We start from the raw sequence: 18,766 nt of genomic DNA on the forward strand, positions 1-18,766 counted from the left end.
CGACTTTTTTAGTTGTCCCGGGCAACCGGACAACCAAAATTTCGAACGCTGATAATCAGCATCCTTAAGCTTGAGCATTACAATAGTTTGCGCATGCAGCCCCTAGCATACATTTTTGGCACAATGATTTACTTGCAGAATGCAAACAACAACACATTTGCCCTCCATGATAGAACTAGATCTAGTTCCTCGAGAGGGGGTGGTCGCGCGCATGGCCGCGAAGCGGCCAGCGAGGGATAAGACTGGTGGATTTTGTAATGTCAGAGAGGGGTTGTCATGGTCCCCGTATACTGATATACTAGGCACTGAACAAGTGCTACTCCATGAGTGACACACAAACATTGCAGAGTCAGTAGTCTTTGGTTTCAGTAGTCTTTACCATGATTAACCTGATCAGCCTCCTCCATTTGTTTTCAGACTTACCTTCTTGTATCTTGCCCCTGCATTGTGCCAACATTGATAACTCTGACCATGCCCTGGGAAGATCCACATAATTGCCACGACCAAATTGTTTTAACCCAGCCCTTCTCTGCAAAGAGATTAAAATAAACATTTGCAAGACACTACCATTAATATATTGTTTACCACTAATAATATTGTAATAACAGCACTTGAAGCCTTGCAGGTTATTAGTTTAATAAAGTACAATATAATCGTGTAAAAACAGCATTTTGAAAACCACTGAGGGCATCTTCCTCAGTAAATGTTACAAAAAAGAACATTATCAGCATTACCTGTGCTCTGGAGAGCATTTTGTACGCCAACTCCTCCAGTCTCTCCTTATCCTCCAGTCCATCAGCATTGTTGAATTCTTGAATAAAAGCTTCAGTTAACTCTGTAGGATTTCTTCAGGAAAAAAAGTGAAATAATATATTCCATTAAAAAATATTACAATTCAGATCTGGCAGAGGTCAACATTGTGGTACTTCCAGTCAGATGACCCAGTTTCCCACTACCACTAAACCCAAAATCAATCGGTATTCAAGACCAGTCGCAGACCACCAACTTCCCCAATGCAAGTTGTGAAAACTTTCTTGATATTCCTTATAATTATTTAGTTTACTCAATGTTTTCAACTATAACTTAGCTTGGCTTTTGTATTGCACATTTTGAATTTGATGACATTTAATCAAATTAAATCTCATTAAAAGTTTATCATGCTGCAAACAGACGACGGTGGACTACATTATTCACTGTGGCAACAGCCAATATCGTAAACAAAACAGACAATATGACGGCAACACTGCCTGGACATTGGACGCCCTGTGCCGAGTTGTGTTTTTAGCTCTATTAGCCCCGTTACAGAAAAAAATTGCCCAAAATATATTTCTCAGTGAATCATTGTATAAATTTTCACATAAAAATAAATATTTTGGGATTCAAAATGAATGTGAAGAAAAAAAAATTATAGCCGGGAGTGAGCGGGACTCGATCTCGGGACCCTATGCACCGCAGGCGACAACCTTTACCATTACACCACGCTAACCGTGATACACAATGGGGGGAAATTTTAGGTATATATCATAAACATACCGTGCGTTATTCATACAAAACATACAAAAAACAGTACTTACAATGAGGTTCACTGGCGAACCTCAGCGGATTTAGACTGATAAAATAGTGCTTAATAACATACGTACAGTTTTGGAATAATTTGAGACATTTTTGTGTTTACGTGTAAAACCAATGATGACGTCAAAATTCAGCCAATCTTGGCCGGCCCCCCCTGGCTGCAAAAATAATTCTGAAAATGTGATTTCCTCATTTTGCTTGATTATATTTAGTGAAAAAGTAGGACATCTTGAAAATTGAGTTAGTACCATTACCAAAATTCTCAGTACCTAAGCTTACTTACTGCCCTTTGAATCCAGAAATCTCTTACTTGATTGCAAAGTTCTTTTAATATGTCCATTTTCTTATGGTTTTTTTAATTGTTTCTTGCTTCTTATTTTAGTCTGTGTATCAATTTAATTATTACCGACTTGGGTCAGCTTGTGTCCCAATCACACAATTGATTAAATCTTTGAAGATATTTGCGATGTGATCAAGCAAAATCAGTCAGAAGTCGGAAATGTTGATAATACAGAGCCAAACAAATGAAATAATTTCTTTTGTTGCCTATTGTTTTGGAAAAACTAACAGTTCATATCTTTGGAACTAAATGTTCAATTTCAATGGGATTTTCTGCAAAATGTAGCTTTACAAATGATTGATGCAATCATATAGAAAACTGAAAATTAAATATGCCCAACTTCAGACTGAGTTTGTTCGATTACACCACATTTAATAAAAGGAGCATGTTTAAGAATCTTGTATTTTAAGTTTCTGGTACATTTGGAGACACTTTATGAATTCAAACAGTGGCATAGCGTGGGTCATCCGATTGGGGGCACCGGGTCTGATTGGGGGGCACAAGCCGTTTTTATGAATTCAAACCAACCTTGTTGATACTGGTACTCTAGATCCCTTATGATGATACGTCTGTTTTATCAATCTATCTTGTAGCTCTTCTCGTTGGGTCTGGGAGATGATGCCAAACTTGTGAACAATTGGCAGCTTGGTGATAGGCATCTTCACAATGTTTCACATGCCTGTACACAAAACAAAAGAATGAGTTAGAAACAATCTTGTCACAAGTTGAACCAAAATACCGTACCAGTCTTGTTTATGGACTGATGTTTGCATGAACACATTACCGCAAGTTCTTTAAACTGCAGCATGTCCAAAAACTTTTTTTCAATTTTAAGATTTGTACTACAATTCTATAGATCATCATCATGTTGTTATGATAAATTTTAAAATCGGTTGAAATCGGTTGATGTTTTAATGATCCCTGATTCCTGGTCTATTATTTTAGCTGTGTCACATGTATGGTGCTTGTGGGAACTAGCCAAACTTCAGAATACAAAAAAAGTTGACAAAACTTTGTGTGCGTAATATGATAAAAGACAGTCTTAAGTAAAGTATAATGTTCATGTGTTCAACGCTTTTGGTATTTTGGGAGACACCGATCTTTGCATCTTTGAATCGCCCAACAAATGACCTCCAGTACATGGAAGAGTTGAATAGCGCCATCAGCCACCTACATGTATGCATCAGCAATCCTGGTTGCCCTATCTGGATAGCTGGTGACATCAATCTACCAGACATTGATTGGAGTACCAACAGCATCATCTCACACCAATACCGCCTTGCATTGAATGAATCCTTCTTGCAGCTCATGACCACCACTGGCCTTGAACAGATGGTCAATTTTCCAACCAGAGGTGACAACACCCTCGACATCATCTTGACAAACAGACCTTCACTCACCAATACATGTGCGGGTCTAATTCCTGGCCTGACTGACCACAACATCGTCTACATGGATGCTAATGTTAGAGCAAACAGAAGTCCAGCAGAAAATTCTCATGTGGAAAGCTGATCTTGTGGATATTTGTCTGAGAGCAAGCACAGTGTCAGATAACTTCATGGCTGAATACAACACCTCAACATCTGTGGAGAAACTGGCTATCGTGCTCCATGAGGAATTGGACAAGATCATAGTAGACTGCGTACCATCCAAGCTCAGTAGCACCAGTCAGCCGTGGTTCAATGCTAAAACCAAAAGCAAGCTCTATATATGAGATGCAAAGGTGGCGCCTTCACAAAAGCCAGGCGTACCAACAAAGAACGGGACTGGTCTCGTTACAAACGCCTTACCCAAAGGACCTGTAGGAGAGTCTACAACAAATATGTCCATGACATCATCAGTAGTGAGCCAGGCAACAGGAACAAGAAGTTGGGAGCCTTAGTAAAATCTAAGAGATGCAACAGCTCTGGCATTGCCCCCCTTGAAGGATGGTGGATACTTGCATTCCGAATTTCCGACCCCAAGACCAAGGCGAACATCCTTAACAGACAGTTCACATCTGTGTTCTCCAGAGATAACGGTGCTCCAATCCCAGACCTGGGAGACAGACAGCATCCCTCTATGGATGACATTGATGTAAGTCTCAACGGAGTTATCAAGCTTCTAAGAAATTTGAAGCCTTACTCTACATCCGGACCAGATGTAATTCCAAACATGCTACTGAAGGAAGTAGCTGAAGAGATCGCACCAGCAGTTACTTTGCTATTCCAGGCATCGATCAACCAAGGTAGTGTTCCATCCAGTTGGAAGAAGGCGCATATCCACCCCCTCTATAAGGATGAGTGTCGTTCAGAGGCTGCTAACTATCGCCCAATCAGGGGTAGCATTAAGGCCGAAAGTCGGGGTTGTTTTCCGTGTTTTTCACTCCCGAGCTTGCAGAAAATCCAAATACATGGGTGAAAATTAATTCTGGGGGGTGAAAAATATTTTCCAGTTGTAGTCAGGAGTAGGAGTAAAATATTTTCCAGTTGCAGTCAGAGGTAGGAGTAAAGTCCAAAAGTAGAGGGTCAGAATTCACCCCCAAGCTTGCACAAATTCCCAATATAGAGGGTGAAAAATTAATATTTTTTAAATTTAGGGTGTCATTCACCCCCGATCGGGGGTTAATGCTACCCCTGCGCCCAATCTCCTTAACAGCTGTGTAAATTATGTAGCACATAATTCACTGTGCCATAATCCTCCACTTTTTCTGCCAACAACATCATATCTGATGCTCAACATGGGTTTCGTCAGCGAAGATCATGCGAAACACAGCTGATTGTCACTCTAGAGGATTTAGCCACAGTGCTGGACAACAAGGCGCAAATCGACCTAGTACTACTCGATTATGAGAAGGCATTTGATAAAGTGTTGCATCGCCACCTTCTGAAGAAGATCGACCATTATGGTGTTAGAGGCAGGACCCTGAAGGATCACCAACAGTTGACCAACTTCCTTCAGAATCGCACTCAATATGTTTGTGTCGATGGCCAGAGTAGTACTGAATCCACTGTCTCATCAGATGTGCCTCAGGGTAGCGTTCTTGGGCCCCTCCTCTTCTTGGCTAACATTAATGACCTGCCTGACAGGGTCTCCTCATCAACCACCAGACTCTTTGCTGATGACAGTGTTGTTTATCGGTGTGCATCTCTACTACAGATGACTCTAGTCTACAGCAAGATCTAGATACCCTTCGGGAAGATCTAGATACCCTTCAGGAATGGGAGCGTAAGTAGCCCATGAGTTTCAATGTCTCCACGTCTCAGGTTCTACAGATCACCAATCAGCCAATTACACCATCCATGGCCAGAATCTTGAAGTTGTCAACTCTGCCAAGTATCTTGGAGTCAGTCTAGATTCTCGGTTGAGCTTCAACACAGTCTGTGTAGCTTCAACACCCATGTTGACACAATCACAAAAAAAGTCAACAGTACAAGAGCTTTCTTTTCCAGAAACCTGGGTCACAGCAGGCACAAGGTTAAAGAAGCTGTGTACACTACTTTCATCCACCCAACAGTCAAATATGCTGACACCTCATGGGACCCACACACACAGAGAAATACAAGCAAACTGGAGCAAGTCCAACATAGCTCAGCTTAGTACGTCATGGGTGATTACTGATTACAGCAAGTACAGTAGGCCTAGTGTCTCCACCATGCTGAAACATCTTGGCTGGACTTCACTTCAGGAACGCCGCCGCAATAGTAGGCTGCACATGATGTATACAATCCGATTCAACCTGGTCGACATCCCTGGAACCACTACATGTCTCAGCTTGCATCAACCACCAGAGGCCACAGCTCAAGGTTCTTTATTCCACGGACCCACTCTTCAACGTATGCCAGCTCGTTCTTCCCTCGCACCATCCAGGAGTGGAACCGTCTACCAGTAGAATCTGCTGCATACCATCCCTCAACTGCTTCAAGACTGCTCTGAGGGATGTTCTTCTGAAGTAGGCGCCAGACTTTTTACTTGCACATGTTTATATTCGCACCTGTTTTTCAATTTTCTTGTTGTCTTCCGCAACGCATGCCCACAACACGTTGTGCGTTTATTCTCGACCAAATGAGAGCTGCACAGTATTGGAAAGAAGGAAGGAACCCCAAACAACGGGTGACGAATCCTATTCTTGACTGTGTAATATTCCTTTAACAATTTTTGGGCTTATACGTTGTCCAGAAACAACGTATTTAAGTTCCTTGTACTACATCTTCACGAACATGGCGAAACGTCAAAAGACCGTAAAATGTGTGATGTCATGTGCAGATCAACAAGAAAGAAGTATCAGTCAATGTTCCCAGTCACTATGTACCTGAAATAACACCAACCATGCACACCAGAAAGAGGCACTCTGAGCACTATACTGTGATTTCGACCAGAATTGATTCATACATGCACTTCTACTTTTACGTTGATACTCAGCATAATCCTCCAGAGGATGTAGAGCCAAGGAAATAACTTTAATGCTCTAGTGCGGTGCCAAAGTTGCGGTGCATATTATACAGGGTGCAAGTAAAAAAGTCTGGTCCTTTAAATGTGTGCTGCAACTGCTCCTTGAAGGCCTCAGCTGTTGGCAGGCGAGGACATCTCCAGGGAGGTTGTTCCACCAGTTGACGGTGCGTGGGAAAAATGAGTATCTGTACAGTTGGATGCGAGATTGAATGGCTTGGTACTTGAGAGGGTGATAGGACCTGGTGCTGCTCTGGACCATAGGAGTGAGGTAATTTTTATCCCAGCACCATACCAATATGGAACCAGTTACCAGCATCTGTAGTCATGTCACCATCAACACAGACCTTCAGTAAGAAGATCCAGGAGACAATCTACAGTGGACAACCTGAGCTGTACATGGGCTCAATAGTGTCAGCAGCTGTTTCCACCAACTAGTCCAGCACCAAGTCTTCAATGACTATGCACCCTCAGTTATTTGTTCTTCAACCATCGTCTTCGAGTATTCTTTTTTAGTTGATCACCACGTCAGTACTTGACAGGAGTGACCGGAGTGATTGTGTTTGTCCTGCACCAACCAAATGTGATGTTTTGCACCGCTGGGCGCGATACCTGAAATAGTCTGTCCAGAAATCCAGCCAGGGACAAGAAGAAGTGCGTAGAAGAGTTTGGTTGCCCGCATCTGCACTTCATGGAACGATTTGCCCTCATTCACAGGTAATGGTGGGATTTTGGTTGTTGGTGATTGGTTTGTATCTCTTAAATAGTTTATATCTGAAGTACTGAAATGAAGCTAACATTTTTTAGTTCGCAACACAAACTTGGTCTTAAAATAACGGGCAAAACAGAGTGAGACACATCATTTATCGGTATGACATTTTCGTATTGGTGCTGCCCTATTGTGCAGAGCTACTACTACGGTATGGGTTCTTTTAAAACAAGCGTCTACGGGACGACAGGTAACCTTCCGGTCAGCTATTGTTGTCACACAGTAATCCGTTGACCGCTATCCTGTCAATCAACATCTAATAATTGATCGATTGATCCAATATTGATATTATGGAGTCAGCACTGTAAATTTCCTGCACCCACCATGCAAAAAGTACGAATATACGCTATGTGCGGACTGTTGTGGATTTTTCTTTCTTGTTTTATTTCTTATCATTATTGCTTTTCTATTTGTTAGGCCCACACTTTATTTTCTTCTTTCTCCCTTTCATTTTCTTTATTCTTCTCATCAGGAGATTTTTTTTCCCTTTTCTTCAAAATTATGTAGTTCTTTTCGTTCTTATTCTAATCTTTTTCTATTTATTCATTTCTTTTGTACGCATTTGCATTTTTTCTTCATATTTCTCTATTCATTCGAAATATTTACTTTATCTCAGTTTGTCCCTTTATTTCCTTTTTCATTTAGGCCTACTTGTTTATTAATGTTTATTTTCTTTTTAATTATTAATTAATTAAATTTATTTATTTGTATTTTTTATTATCAATTTATTTATATATTTATTTATTTGTTTATTTATTTATTTATTATTTTATTTTCTCTCGTTTCTTTCTGGTTTCTTTTCTTTCTTTTTTTTCCCTTCAACTATTTTGACATATTCTGTCGGTCGGACATCCGGGCTATCTCTAGTCTTGGGCCCAAACTGCATGTGGCTCACGGTTTGTTGTGAACAACAGAAACCGGCTGTGAAGGAGGCTACATAGCGATGTTGCTGGAGTGGCATTCAATTTCGGAAAAAACGACACTCGACCATGGAATTTAATTTTAAGTTTGTCAGTATATAAACGGTAAATGAAGTAAGTTTCTTTCACTCTGAAGACTTAGAGATGGTTGTTTGATTCCACTGGCACTGACTATTTGCGATCGAAATTTACAAAACACCAATGACAGAAATCACCAACAAAAATCGAATCAGGGACTTGTTTTCACTCGAACATCATCAACCGGAAGTGACGTGACATGGACCGACAGAATAGTCGGCCCGGCGGCAGCCGACACGTGCTGCTTGCGGACATGACACTGCTGGTTTGCGATCGATACCCGGGATCGATACCTATCATTAATGAATCGTGACCCCGACTTCCGATCGATGTCATTGAGTGGATAACGGTCACATGCACGGAGAGGGAACAATAGCGTGAGTGTTTGATTGACAAGGTAACATGGTAAACACTAAACATTTTTAATGTTTTACAATTTTAAGCTTAACGTCAAAACACATATAAAGTACTATAATACGGTTGTGAAACAATCAGACATGCAATGGCAGATAAGGAAATTACCTGAGGAATCTTCGTTCAAGGACTTTTAAAACTGTATTAAGCCTTACAAATCATTAAATGCTGAGTTTGTTTTCACAGCAATCGTAAAATTACGATGTTATGTACTGCGCCATATTGTTTTCCGAGTACCATCATGGTACCATGGAAATTAGACAATCGACCAATTGCAAGCTTTCTACTATCGCCGTGCATTTCCATCAACCAATCATGTGCTTTGTTACAGTCCCTTCGGCGTTACTGGTCAAAGGTCAGAATGAAAACTGTGAAAGGTCATCATGAGGTCATGTGCACAGCTGATATCCGGTTCCTAAAATCTTTGTTTTGTGTGACATCACAATCGTATCAGTCAGTCAACAAAGACAGGCCAAATCATTGTATAAAGCGGCCGTTGAACTTATCAGCTGACATTCTTGACAGTTGCGAAAGACGCTGAATTGTTCTTGGCCGCTGTTGGAGCGATCTCATTATCATGCGAGATAAGGTAGGCATGATTTTACATTCATTTTGATGCATTGCCTATTCACAATTGATAAGCTTTACAACAGCTTTTATGCAAGAGAGTTCATTCTATTGATTCATAATAATAATTGATTAATTCAGCTTGTTCAAGATGGGAGAGAAAACGGCAACTGCAAAGCAGAGATGTAAAAGTGCAGAACTCAATGATGGTGATTCTAGATGCCTGAAAGGACGTTTGGACAATTTTAAAGGAATCAGTTTGAAGTCCAAAGATATCAAGTGGAAAAGTGAAAAAGATTTTGAAAGTCGTCTGACCGCATCGCTCAAACATTGGAAAGAGACAAATATTCGAGGCGTATGGTTTAGAGTTGAATTGGAACATTCAAGCCTTGTACCAATTTTGGCAAAAAAGAAGTTTGTCTTTCACCACGCACAACCTGCGTATGTTATGATGACCAGATGGTTGCCAAAGGATGAACCAAATCTTCTGCCGGGTTATGCTACCAACTACATAGGTGTTGGAGGATTCGTTTTGAATGACAAAAATGAACTACTTGTTGTTCAAGAAAATTTCACGAAAATTCCGCATTGGAAATTGCCAGGAGGTCATGCAGATCCAGGGAAGATTTAGCAGAAACCAAAAAGAGAAGTGCTGGAAGAAACTGGAATTGAAACAGAATTTGTGTCTTTGATATGTTTCAGACATCAACATAACTATCGCCATGGACAATCTGACATATATTTTGTTTGCCATTTGAGACCACTTACACATGAAATCAAGCCATGCCCATTAGAAATAGCAAACAGCGTATGGATGGATCTTGACTCATTTAAGTCCAACACTTTTGTGTCGCCTATGAATCGCTACATTGTGGAGTGTTTTGAAAATAGCTTGGTGTGTAAGAGTAATCTGCAGCCTAGAGTGGTTAACTCATATGGGGTAGAAGGCCGTGCCCATGAACACTTGATCTACTCTGTTCATCCATTACAGAATGGTCTCGACAAAACTTACTGTTGAATTTGCTGGTCCATAACATTGTACGGTTGTAAACAATTGTGTAGGATATTGAAAAATTGTTACTTTAGAACAAGAAATAATAAACGATTTGAAACCATCTATTTTTGGTCATGGAAATATTTAGAAGTTTTTATAAGTGTACTTCAATGTTGTGTCAAATATGGATGAAGTTTATAGTTTTAATTATAATTTTATGTGACACAGTCTGATCCAATCAGGCCTAATGATCTTTTTTTTTAAATTGAGAATCATGCATTGATTCATCATTCAAATTGTGACCCGCTCTGACGAGATACGGCAAGTCAAAGTCAAAGGGGTGAAAAACCTGCCAGATTTTGTTTTTCAATTTTTATTATTTTTTGATTCCTTAATATGTTTACTTTAAGCTATACCACTGAAAACAAAATTCTTTTACGTCTAAAGCACCCAAATCGAGCATTTTCTGAGCCATTATTTGCCTTTTCTTTGTGTGTCGCTTCCCCCCTTCCCGTTGAAAGACCATAGAATGAGAACCATATGTCCCAGAAACATAAATTTGGTATCAAATGAAAGCTGAAGACCTAAACTCAATTTTCAAAATTAATGACTTATGTCTGGTTTTTTGGGAGCGGGTCACAATTGTCCAACATGCATGTTACAAAAATATAAATTTATGTACATGTATTGCTAAAATCCTTGTAAACAATAACATGTTTGCAAAGTTCAATTGTACACATACAAGGCAGCTGTACTTTAATTGTACATGTTTTTGTTGTTGTTATTGTTGGTTTTTCCCCATATGCCTACATGTATGTTCATCTACTTCTACAATGATTCTTGCCTCTTGGTACATGTACAAAATGTAGACCAATATTCACTGATATCTCGCTAAATTCTGCCTTTGGTGTGGTGCCAGGATCAGACTGCGTCACAAATGACAATGTTCAGTAAATTGATAAACCAAAGATGCCTACATGTACAAAAACAAAGTAAAATGAAACAAGACACATGTACTTCACATTGCTATTTTAAAACACTTTATTACCAAAATTTTACAGTGAAAGTTTTATAATGTAGGGCCTACTTACATGTAGTTAGCGATCATCATATTTCACTTTGAATTTACTATGCTTTAAGGATGTGTGTGGTTTTGGTTTGAGGTTAGTGTGCAATAAATTGCAATTTTATTTGATGCAAATTATGCAGGTTTATTTTAGAAATAGTGATATCATGATATTTGTGCGTACTGTGTAGAGTTCTTAGTTTAGTCAGAGAAGCTACATGTAGAGCTTCTCTTGTTTATATTATTGGACTAAGCTGGTACTTGTACACATCAAGGGTTCAAATTATAATATTTTAACTTGAAGGCTGAATCCAATGTCCATTCTAGACCACTGTTAAAGGTTATCATTAAATCAAAATTTGGCAAGCGAACATATGGATGCAGGGTCTTAGCTAGAAACCGAGGGTTGCCCGTCATTTGAATAGAATTGCCCGTCCTAATTTGACCTTTAAAACATTTGCCAGACTGCGTTCTATTATAGCCTATAGAGTACTGAAGTGTGACGTCATCCAATTTTCTTTTTTGCATTTCAGCATTTTCATGACCATATTTCAGTAGAACCTGATGCCAAACATCTACAGTCCAAATTTGGTGGGAATCGGATCATGAGGGCCCGAGATATGGCCGCATGAATACCTAATTAGCCCATTGAAATCAGTGTAAATCGGCCTGGTTCATAACTGTTTGGAACCAGGCCAATTTAATGTACACTGATTTCAATGGGGCTAATTAGATATTCATACGGCCATATCTCAGGTCCTCATGATCCGATTCCCACCAAATTTGGACTGTGGATGTTTTTCATCATGCTCCACCGATACATGGTATTCAAAACGCTGAAATGCAAAAACAGTTTTCTGTGACGTCATCACTTCGGTACTCTATTATGAGTTCAAACATGTGCTGCTATAACCTTGTTTGCTAATCTGGTGTACTAAAAAAGTCAATAGCCTTTCTCAACACCTACAATTATAATATAGCATCTGTCAAAGGCATTAATTTTGCCCGTTCCAGGATCAAACTCCCCGTCTAAAATGACAGCCAGACAGGTGGCTAGCTAAGACACTGTATGGATGCAAGGCTTTTAGTTTCGTCTGGGTACTTTAACTTTTAACCATTCGTAACCCTTGATTAAGTAAATATTCACTCATTGATTATATTATTTCAATATTTGTTTAAAAGTTTATTTCTAAGTTCAAGTGGTCTGCTGCTAGATAGCATGACAAGTGAAATGTTTTTTGGTCTTTGCAGCCCAAAAGTTGAGACATATTCTACCCAATAAAGCAAATTGGACTCGAGATCTGAAGTTTGGAATAGTAATGAATATTACCATCATAATTTATTGAAGAACCAATATTTCAGCTGTGTCAAAATTTAGGCAAGTCCACTGTGCTTGCAGGCATTTGAGCCAAGGTCCCATATTATAGGCCTACATTGTACATTTTGAGCATTGACTGGTGCATTCTCACTTCTTCTCAGGGAGTACAGTGGCCGAGCGGAATGGGTTCCGACTCATAATCAGAAATCGGGAAGGTTGCGGGTTCGAGCCCCAGCGATGTCATCATGTTGCATTGTGCCCTTGAGTAAGGCACTTCATCTCGATTACTCCTCTCTACCCAGGTGTATAAATGGGTACGGTACCGGCATTCTTAAATGCTGGAAAGGTAACAGACTCGCAGTGGAAGTGGTGTGGTGATCCCCCACAGCAATATTTCATGGTAGAGTCTGGCCTAATCGCTAAAGAGAGATGGGCACTCTGTCCTGTAAAAAATGCAGGTTTGATTCCTGTAACCTGACCGACCGTGCAAAAATGTGTTGACTGTACAAATTTTATCAACTTTAAAAAAACGTTATTGTCAGAATCAGTAGGTTGATAGAATTTGTATGGTCACCATGTCCCTGTTGTTTTCTTGAGTGTAATAAACCATTAGTTTAGTAAAATTAAGTCAATGTAGTTTCTATTTATTTCCATGATTTTATATTGGTGTAAACTTAGCTGCTTTGGTGGAGTCATGATAAAGAAAATTAAACTATTACTCAAACCCGGAAATTAATAGCGAAAGCTCTCAGATGGCATTCAGTTTTTTCTAACTGCTTCAATATTTGTTCTCTACAAGAAGAGGGTTTTGTTACAAAGAGGACTTCCATACATGTACTTTAAAATTTAAAGCAAAAGCCCACCTCAAATTTGGTTGTTTGTTTGTTTGATCCTTCTTTATACGATAATGCAAACCTAAATATAGTACATGTGTAGGAGTGGAAAATGCTGTTACATGTACATGTATGACGTGTGTTAGTAAAACAAGCTTAGAAATTGTCTTTCTTTCTGGCAGTTCAAATTATATTCTTAAAGTGTATTAAATTATATTTAATCCCTATTTATTTTAACAATTCTATTATGTGTATACAACATGTAATTGGTTCCCTCAAATAAATCCTGGGATATTTCCCAAATAACCTGGATAATGGGTATGCTAATTCTTTAGTGATTTCTAACACAACGTAAGAGAAAATTGATCCTATATAAATATGTTGGACTACTAGTAGTAGGGTCAAATTTACGATAATAACTCATTAACATAGAATTGTAATGGCATATTGATTGTATTTTATGTTATGCAAAAAAAAAAAAAAACCCAAAATATAAAGTATAATTTATATTGAAATGTGTGTATACTATTTGTGATACCGTATGTGCCTAGATAAATAAATGTGGTAATGTCTAATTTGTTCAGTTAATGTCAATTAGAAATTGTATGCAATTATGCATGTACATTGTAGGTCGAGGCACAAGGCCGAGGTCTGATAATGACTCAGAAGTGTGTTGTCCCTGGTCAGAAAACTATCTGTCCTGGCTAGTGCAGTCTATCTCCATGAGCCTGTTAATATCATAAATAAATAAAGCCATACAACTATGACAACATCTGGCAGATAATCAATTACCACACATTTATCTACCACCTAATTAATGTGGAGTAGTACATGTACATGTCTATTGTACATGTACATCCACCTTCTAATGATATATCATATACTAATTAGCATAAAATAATGCAATGTGGGCAATTTTTGTGATAACTTAAATTTTACAATAGATTTCTTTGACAAAAAAGAAAATCTTAAGGTTATTAATTATTTTAAATTGTTGTGATTTGGTAGTTCACAGCATCTTACGAATGGTAGTGACAGATATACTTTTATAGGTGCTGCGGTTCTTGAGTTACGTTGTAAAGAGGGCAGAAACAACAACACTTTTGTAAAACGTACATAACTCATTAACAACAATAAATTAAGCAAGTTTGCAAAGTATATGATTTGCAGAATGAACTTTTGCAAAACATCAAGGTGTTATTTTTCAATAATATATTGATCTAGATAAATGAAAATCGATTTTTAGGTTGCTTCGACCAACAATACCTTGTCTACCCTTAATAAAATAGGGAATGTTTTCTGCCATTAACAGAAATCTTTCAACATTGTTATTGGTTTTTGTCAAGGATTTGAAAGTCCTCTTTAATAGTCCCACAGTAAAATACCATGAAATTCAGAAATTTTTTCCAAAATTTCATTTTTTACGGGAATGTCATATTTAAAGGCCTATAACTCAAAAACATGTCTGGCGACTTGTTCCAGGTTTTGTTGGAGCTGGTCATGCAGAAAAGGATTTACTATTTGAAACTTGCTCATGTTTCTTCAAATATTGCTCCTGGTGCTTGTAAAATCCCAGTGAACAAGGAGCAATGTTCAAAAACAAATTGCTCCTGGTTCCACTCTGCTTATTTCCAGGCTTGAACATAAACAGTTTTCTTCTAGTTACCGAAAATATTAGCAGGTAAATATTTATTTATTTGACTTCAGTTTCCGTTGAAAGTTTTAAAATTTTCTTGGTTAGTTTTCTTCTAGTTTTACAGCAGTTTAAAGGAGCAACATTCAATAAAAAAAAAATTGAATGTAACACATACATGTACTAGTCATTATTTTGTGATCCATTGTTTGAGCATGTCATCTTCCAGCAAAGTAATTAACCTTCTGCCTTCCAGGGTTGATTTTATATTTCATTAAAGTATAATTATGTAATCATTTCATCATCTATTATCATGTAGATACTGTACATACAGACAGATCCATTGTAATATCATTTTAATCATGTGAGATTAAATATTTCTGATATAATAAAAGTATTGTATTGCCACAATTTCTTTTGTCTTTTACAGAAAAGTTACTTTTTTCAAATAATTATGCATACCCTGAGGTTGAATTTCCAAAATAGTCTTCCAAAAACTTGACCCTACTCAGGACCCTACTCCCCTTCTAGCTAAAAAAAAAAAATCGCCTGATCCACCTTTCAGTTATGCTTAAAAATCTTGTCCCCTTCCCCTGAACACTTTACATATTGCGGGTAACCAAACGGGCAGCGCTAGGTCGCAAAGATAATGCTTCCCTGGTAGATTTTGTTGTATGGTTTTGTTAATAATAATTTTTCGGGTTCAAGCATGGTTAGCACTTTTGCAAGTGTCTTTCTAAAAAGTTCTGCCTCAACCCCACATATCATTTTAATTCCTTCAGTTATATTTACCTGGTCAATATGGTAAGTTTTACGTGCAAATGAGTGGGCTAAACTGTATTAAGTATGACGATTAGAAAGGAAAACGAGCAAGGTACACCAACTTGATGTGGGGAAACAAGTAAAATACAGACTAGACAATATGCAGGGGGGGGGGCAAAACCAGCAAATGTAGGCATAGGAAGTAAGCAAAGTTCGATAGCCAAAAATTACCAGTTCCCAGGCTCACAAAAGTGCTAAACCTGCAAAAACAACAAGGATCAATGGTAATACAAAACTGCACTAGAATAAAAATTCCCTTTAAAAGGGAAAGCCAGCTTCAATGTAGAAGAGGTCTTGTAATTAGTTTGGGTGGAAGGCATTTTTAGGATCACGCTTTTTTAGGATCCATCATGTTTCATGACAGTCCACCAAACCATCAATGATGAGAACATGCACACAGAAACAGCAAACTTTTTGTCTTTTCTGCCTTTTCTGCCTTTTACTCTTAGCCCATATAATTTAGTTTTTTTGTTAATTTTACATTAATTCGCAATGTATAGTTTACTATAGCACATTATAAAATGTATAAAGACCAATTACTCACTCCAATCTTATCTTTTTAACTTTTTAAATGTGTTGATTGTTAGTCCGATACTCCGCGAAGCTATGAAAATGGCATCTTACCTACTCCATTCTATAGTCTGCACTGTGTGTTTTCTCTTCAATCATTTTGTTGAATACCATAATAATTATTTAATAATCAACATGATAAAATAAAAAAAGTTGGATTCACTTTAGTTATGTGTCATTTTATTTATTGATAAAATAATACAATAGGCCTAATTCATTTGTTTACCTACCTATTTATAATACCTGTCAAATAGGGGTATATTGTTCAATAGGCCTACATGTAGGCTATAAATTATGCCCATATCATAGATAGGCCCTGAAATAGCATCGCATTTTTCCCATTGAAAAGACAAAACTGATGTTTAAGATATCAATTATTTCATTCATGACATTTTAAAATAATTTTTATCCATAAAACGATACAGGATAGGATTTTTTTTTTTTTACTTTTATATCCATCAAGGTTTTAATTCTGTTATCAATACACTCACATATCATGCTGTGTTGGTCTACAGGAGGTCTGCAAATGTAAATCTAAGAACGCCTGATAACAAGGATACTATAATTTTCTTTCGTTGATATGCTGTGGTAACTATTATAGGCCTGGCATATAACTTTTAATGTCATATTTCCTTCAAACCATAACTTTTGAAATTCTCACTCGTTTTCATTCGTTGAAACGGCAAAACATACTTTCTTTTTCTTACAAATCAGATAGTAGGCTTTGCATTATATTTTCATCATAAAAAGGTCCGCAAAGTAATTCAAACCAATGCTAGTAGGACCCCTACCCTGTAATCTCTTTAGTAAACACAGACGATCTCCGAATTAAATAGCCAGCTCTTAGCTGGCGACAAGTGATGAAAATCACTGTGCATATAAACAGACATGCTAAACCAAACATCCAGAGTAGGCACAAAACAAGCAAAGTTTGATGGCCAAAAATTGCCAATTCCAGCCCACAAAAGTGTCAGGAAAACTACACTGGAAGTGATGAAAATCACTGTGTACATAGCAGTCAAACACTAAACAGACAAAAAACAACCGACGTTACGAGCAGATAAACTGCTCTTCTTCAGGGACAGACAACAAAATATAAAAGCAAACAACGAAAACTACATGCTGTAATTTAAAAACAAATTCAAGTCAAAAACTGAAGGCAAGTTCAAATAGAACTCAGTAGCAAACAAGATAAGCTCAGAGCAAAATAAGCATGTCTTACTTACTTCATTGAAGTAAGTAAGTCTGTATTTTACTTGTTTCCCCACATCAAGTTGGTGTACCTTGCTCGTTTTCCTTTCTGTTGTTTATATTCAAGGTATCCTCTTGTATCATTTATTGATCCTTGATGTGTTTTGTGTCCTCGTCCGTTGGATTCACCATTACCCACTTTTTTTTATGACGATTAGCATTTCAGGGACTCTGTGGGGTTCATTTTAAATTTTGGACTTGGGTGGTTTTTTGAATCATATACAAAGACAACAATGTTTGAATGAGATTACCACTAGTAAGATAATACAAAATAAAGCACACAGGTATGTATAATGTTGATTAAGCATTCTGCCATGTAATATAAACCACACACTTTCCTTTATTAAACCCATTTCTTTTTTCAAAAGTCACTCTGAAGCAATGAATGTGTTACAAGCGGACTTTTATACATACTGGATTTCAATCAATGTGTTACAACTTAACTTAAATCATGGACTTGGGTGGTTCTTTCATACATGCTATTTTTCACATGCTCAATAGACACAGTGGATGAATTTGAGTTGTTTTTTCATACATATGACAGGCATATGCATAGCAACAAATTCCCATGCTTAACTCAATTTGGCCACAGTATGGACTTGGGTGGGTTTTGTATTCATATATTCTAATGTAAGCTAGCTAAGAGCTGAGGTAGAACTTATTGAATGACAAAAGGCATTCGCTTTCCCTCCCTTCTCACTGCCTTCAGTGTGGTGCCCTTGATGCATTTCAGGACAGGTGGGGGCAGCTTCCTCTTGGAAAATGGTTACAACACTGAACGAGACAAACAAATTGTTTATAAATTTGGTTCAAATCCTTGTTGATCATTATTAATTCACATCTGTGTGTGTCAGTTTTCTTTATCTCTTCATTGTTTCTACCAGGTTATAGCGTGCTTCAGAGCATTACATCGAGCGAGGCGGGTTGTGTTTGAGGGCGATGAGAGGGCGCTAGATGGTAAGTGAATAGTTAAAAAAACATGAAATACGTACTTGTGATCCACGCTCGCAATTTCCTCCTTAGGGAACAAACCTAAAGATTGATAAACAAAAAGACTGATGACTTCCTGTAAAATTAAGCAAGCTAGTTTTGTTAGTAGACTAACCTCCTCCCTGCCTGCCTACATTGTATCAGTGGCATGCACAGGTTTTCAAAAGTTTGAGGGCATGGGTCTCTATTCCCCTGACTTTT

At 37.9% G+C, this 18,766-nt stretch overlaps 3 protein-coding genes across 4 annotated transcripts in view; 2 read left to right on the plus strand and 1 right to left on the minus strand.

The window, feature by feature from the left end:
* Window positions 1-8,747, minus strand: part of LOC140142461 (uncharacterized) — a 30,528-nt gene extending 21,781 nt beyond the window's left edge. For both annotated transcript variants that reach the window (XM_072164445.1, XM_072164444.1), the window contains exons 1-4: window positions 8,630-8,747; window positions 2,441-2,591; window positions 735-846; window positions 424-529 (exon numbers count right to left, since the gene is read on the minus strand). In XM_072164445.1, coding sequence (XP_072020546.1) covers window positions 424-529; window positions 735-846; window positions 2,441-2,571 — 349 coding nt within the window. In that variant the 5' untranslated portion in view covers window positions 2,572-2,591; window positions 8,630-8,747. The remainder of the gene's footprint in view (window positions 1-423; window positions 530-734; window positions 847-2,440; window positions 2,592-8,629) is intronic.
* Window positions 8,748-8,935: 188 nt separating this feature from the next.
* LOC140142463 (complex III assembly factor LYRM7-like) overlaps window positions 8,936-18,766 on the plus strand; it is a 30,648-nt gene continuing 20,817 nt past the window's right edge. Inside the window, exons 1-2 of the mRNA XM_072164448.1 lie at window positions 8,936-9,110; window positions 18,460-18,532. Of these exons, the coding sequence (XP_072020549.1) occupies window positions 9,099-9,110; window positions 18,460-18,532 (85 nt within the window). The 5' untranslated portion in view covers window positions 8,936-9,098. The remainder of the gene's footprint in view (window positions 9,111-18,459; window positions 18,533-18,766) is intronic.
* Window positions 9,118-15,684, plus strand: LOC140142462 (nucleoside diphosphate-linked moiety X motif 6-like). The gene is given in 1 exon segment (XM_072164447.1): window positions 9,118-15,684. A coding segment is annotated over 1 exon segment (867 nt). The 5' UTR covers window positions 9,118-9,239; the 3' UTR covers window positions 10,107-15,684.

Source organism: Amphiura filiformis, chromosome 20 (genome assembly GCF_039555335.1).
Source record: "Amphiura filiformis chromosome 20, Afil_fr2py, whole genome shotgun sequence".
In the NCBI taxonomy this organism is placed as follows: Eukaryota; Metazoa; Echinodermata; class Ophiuroidea; order Amphilepidida; family Amphiuridae; genus Amphiura; species Amphiura filiformis.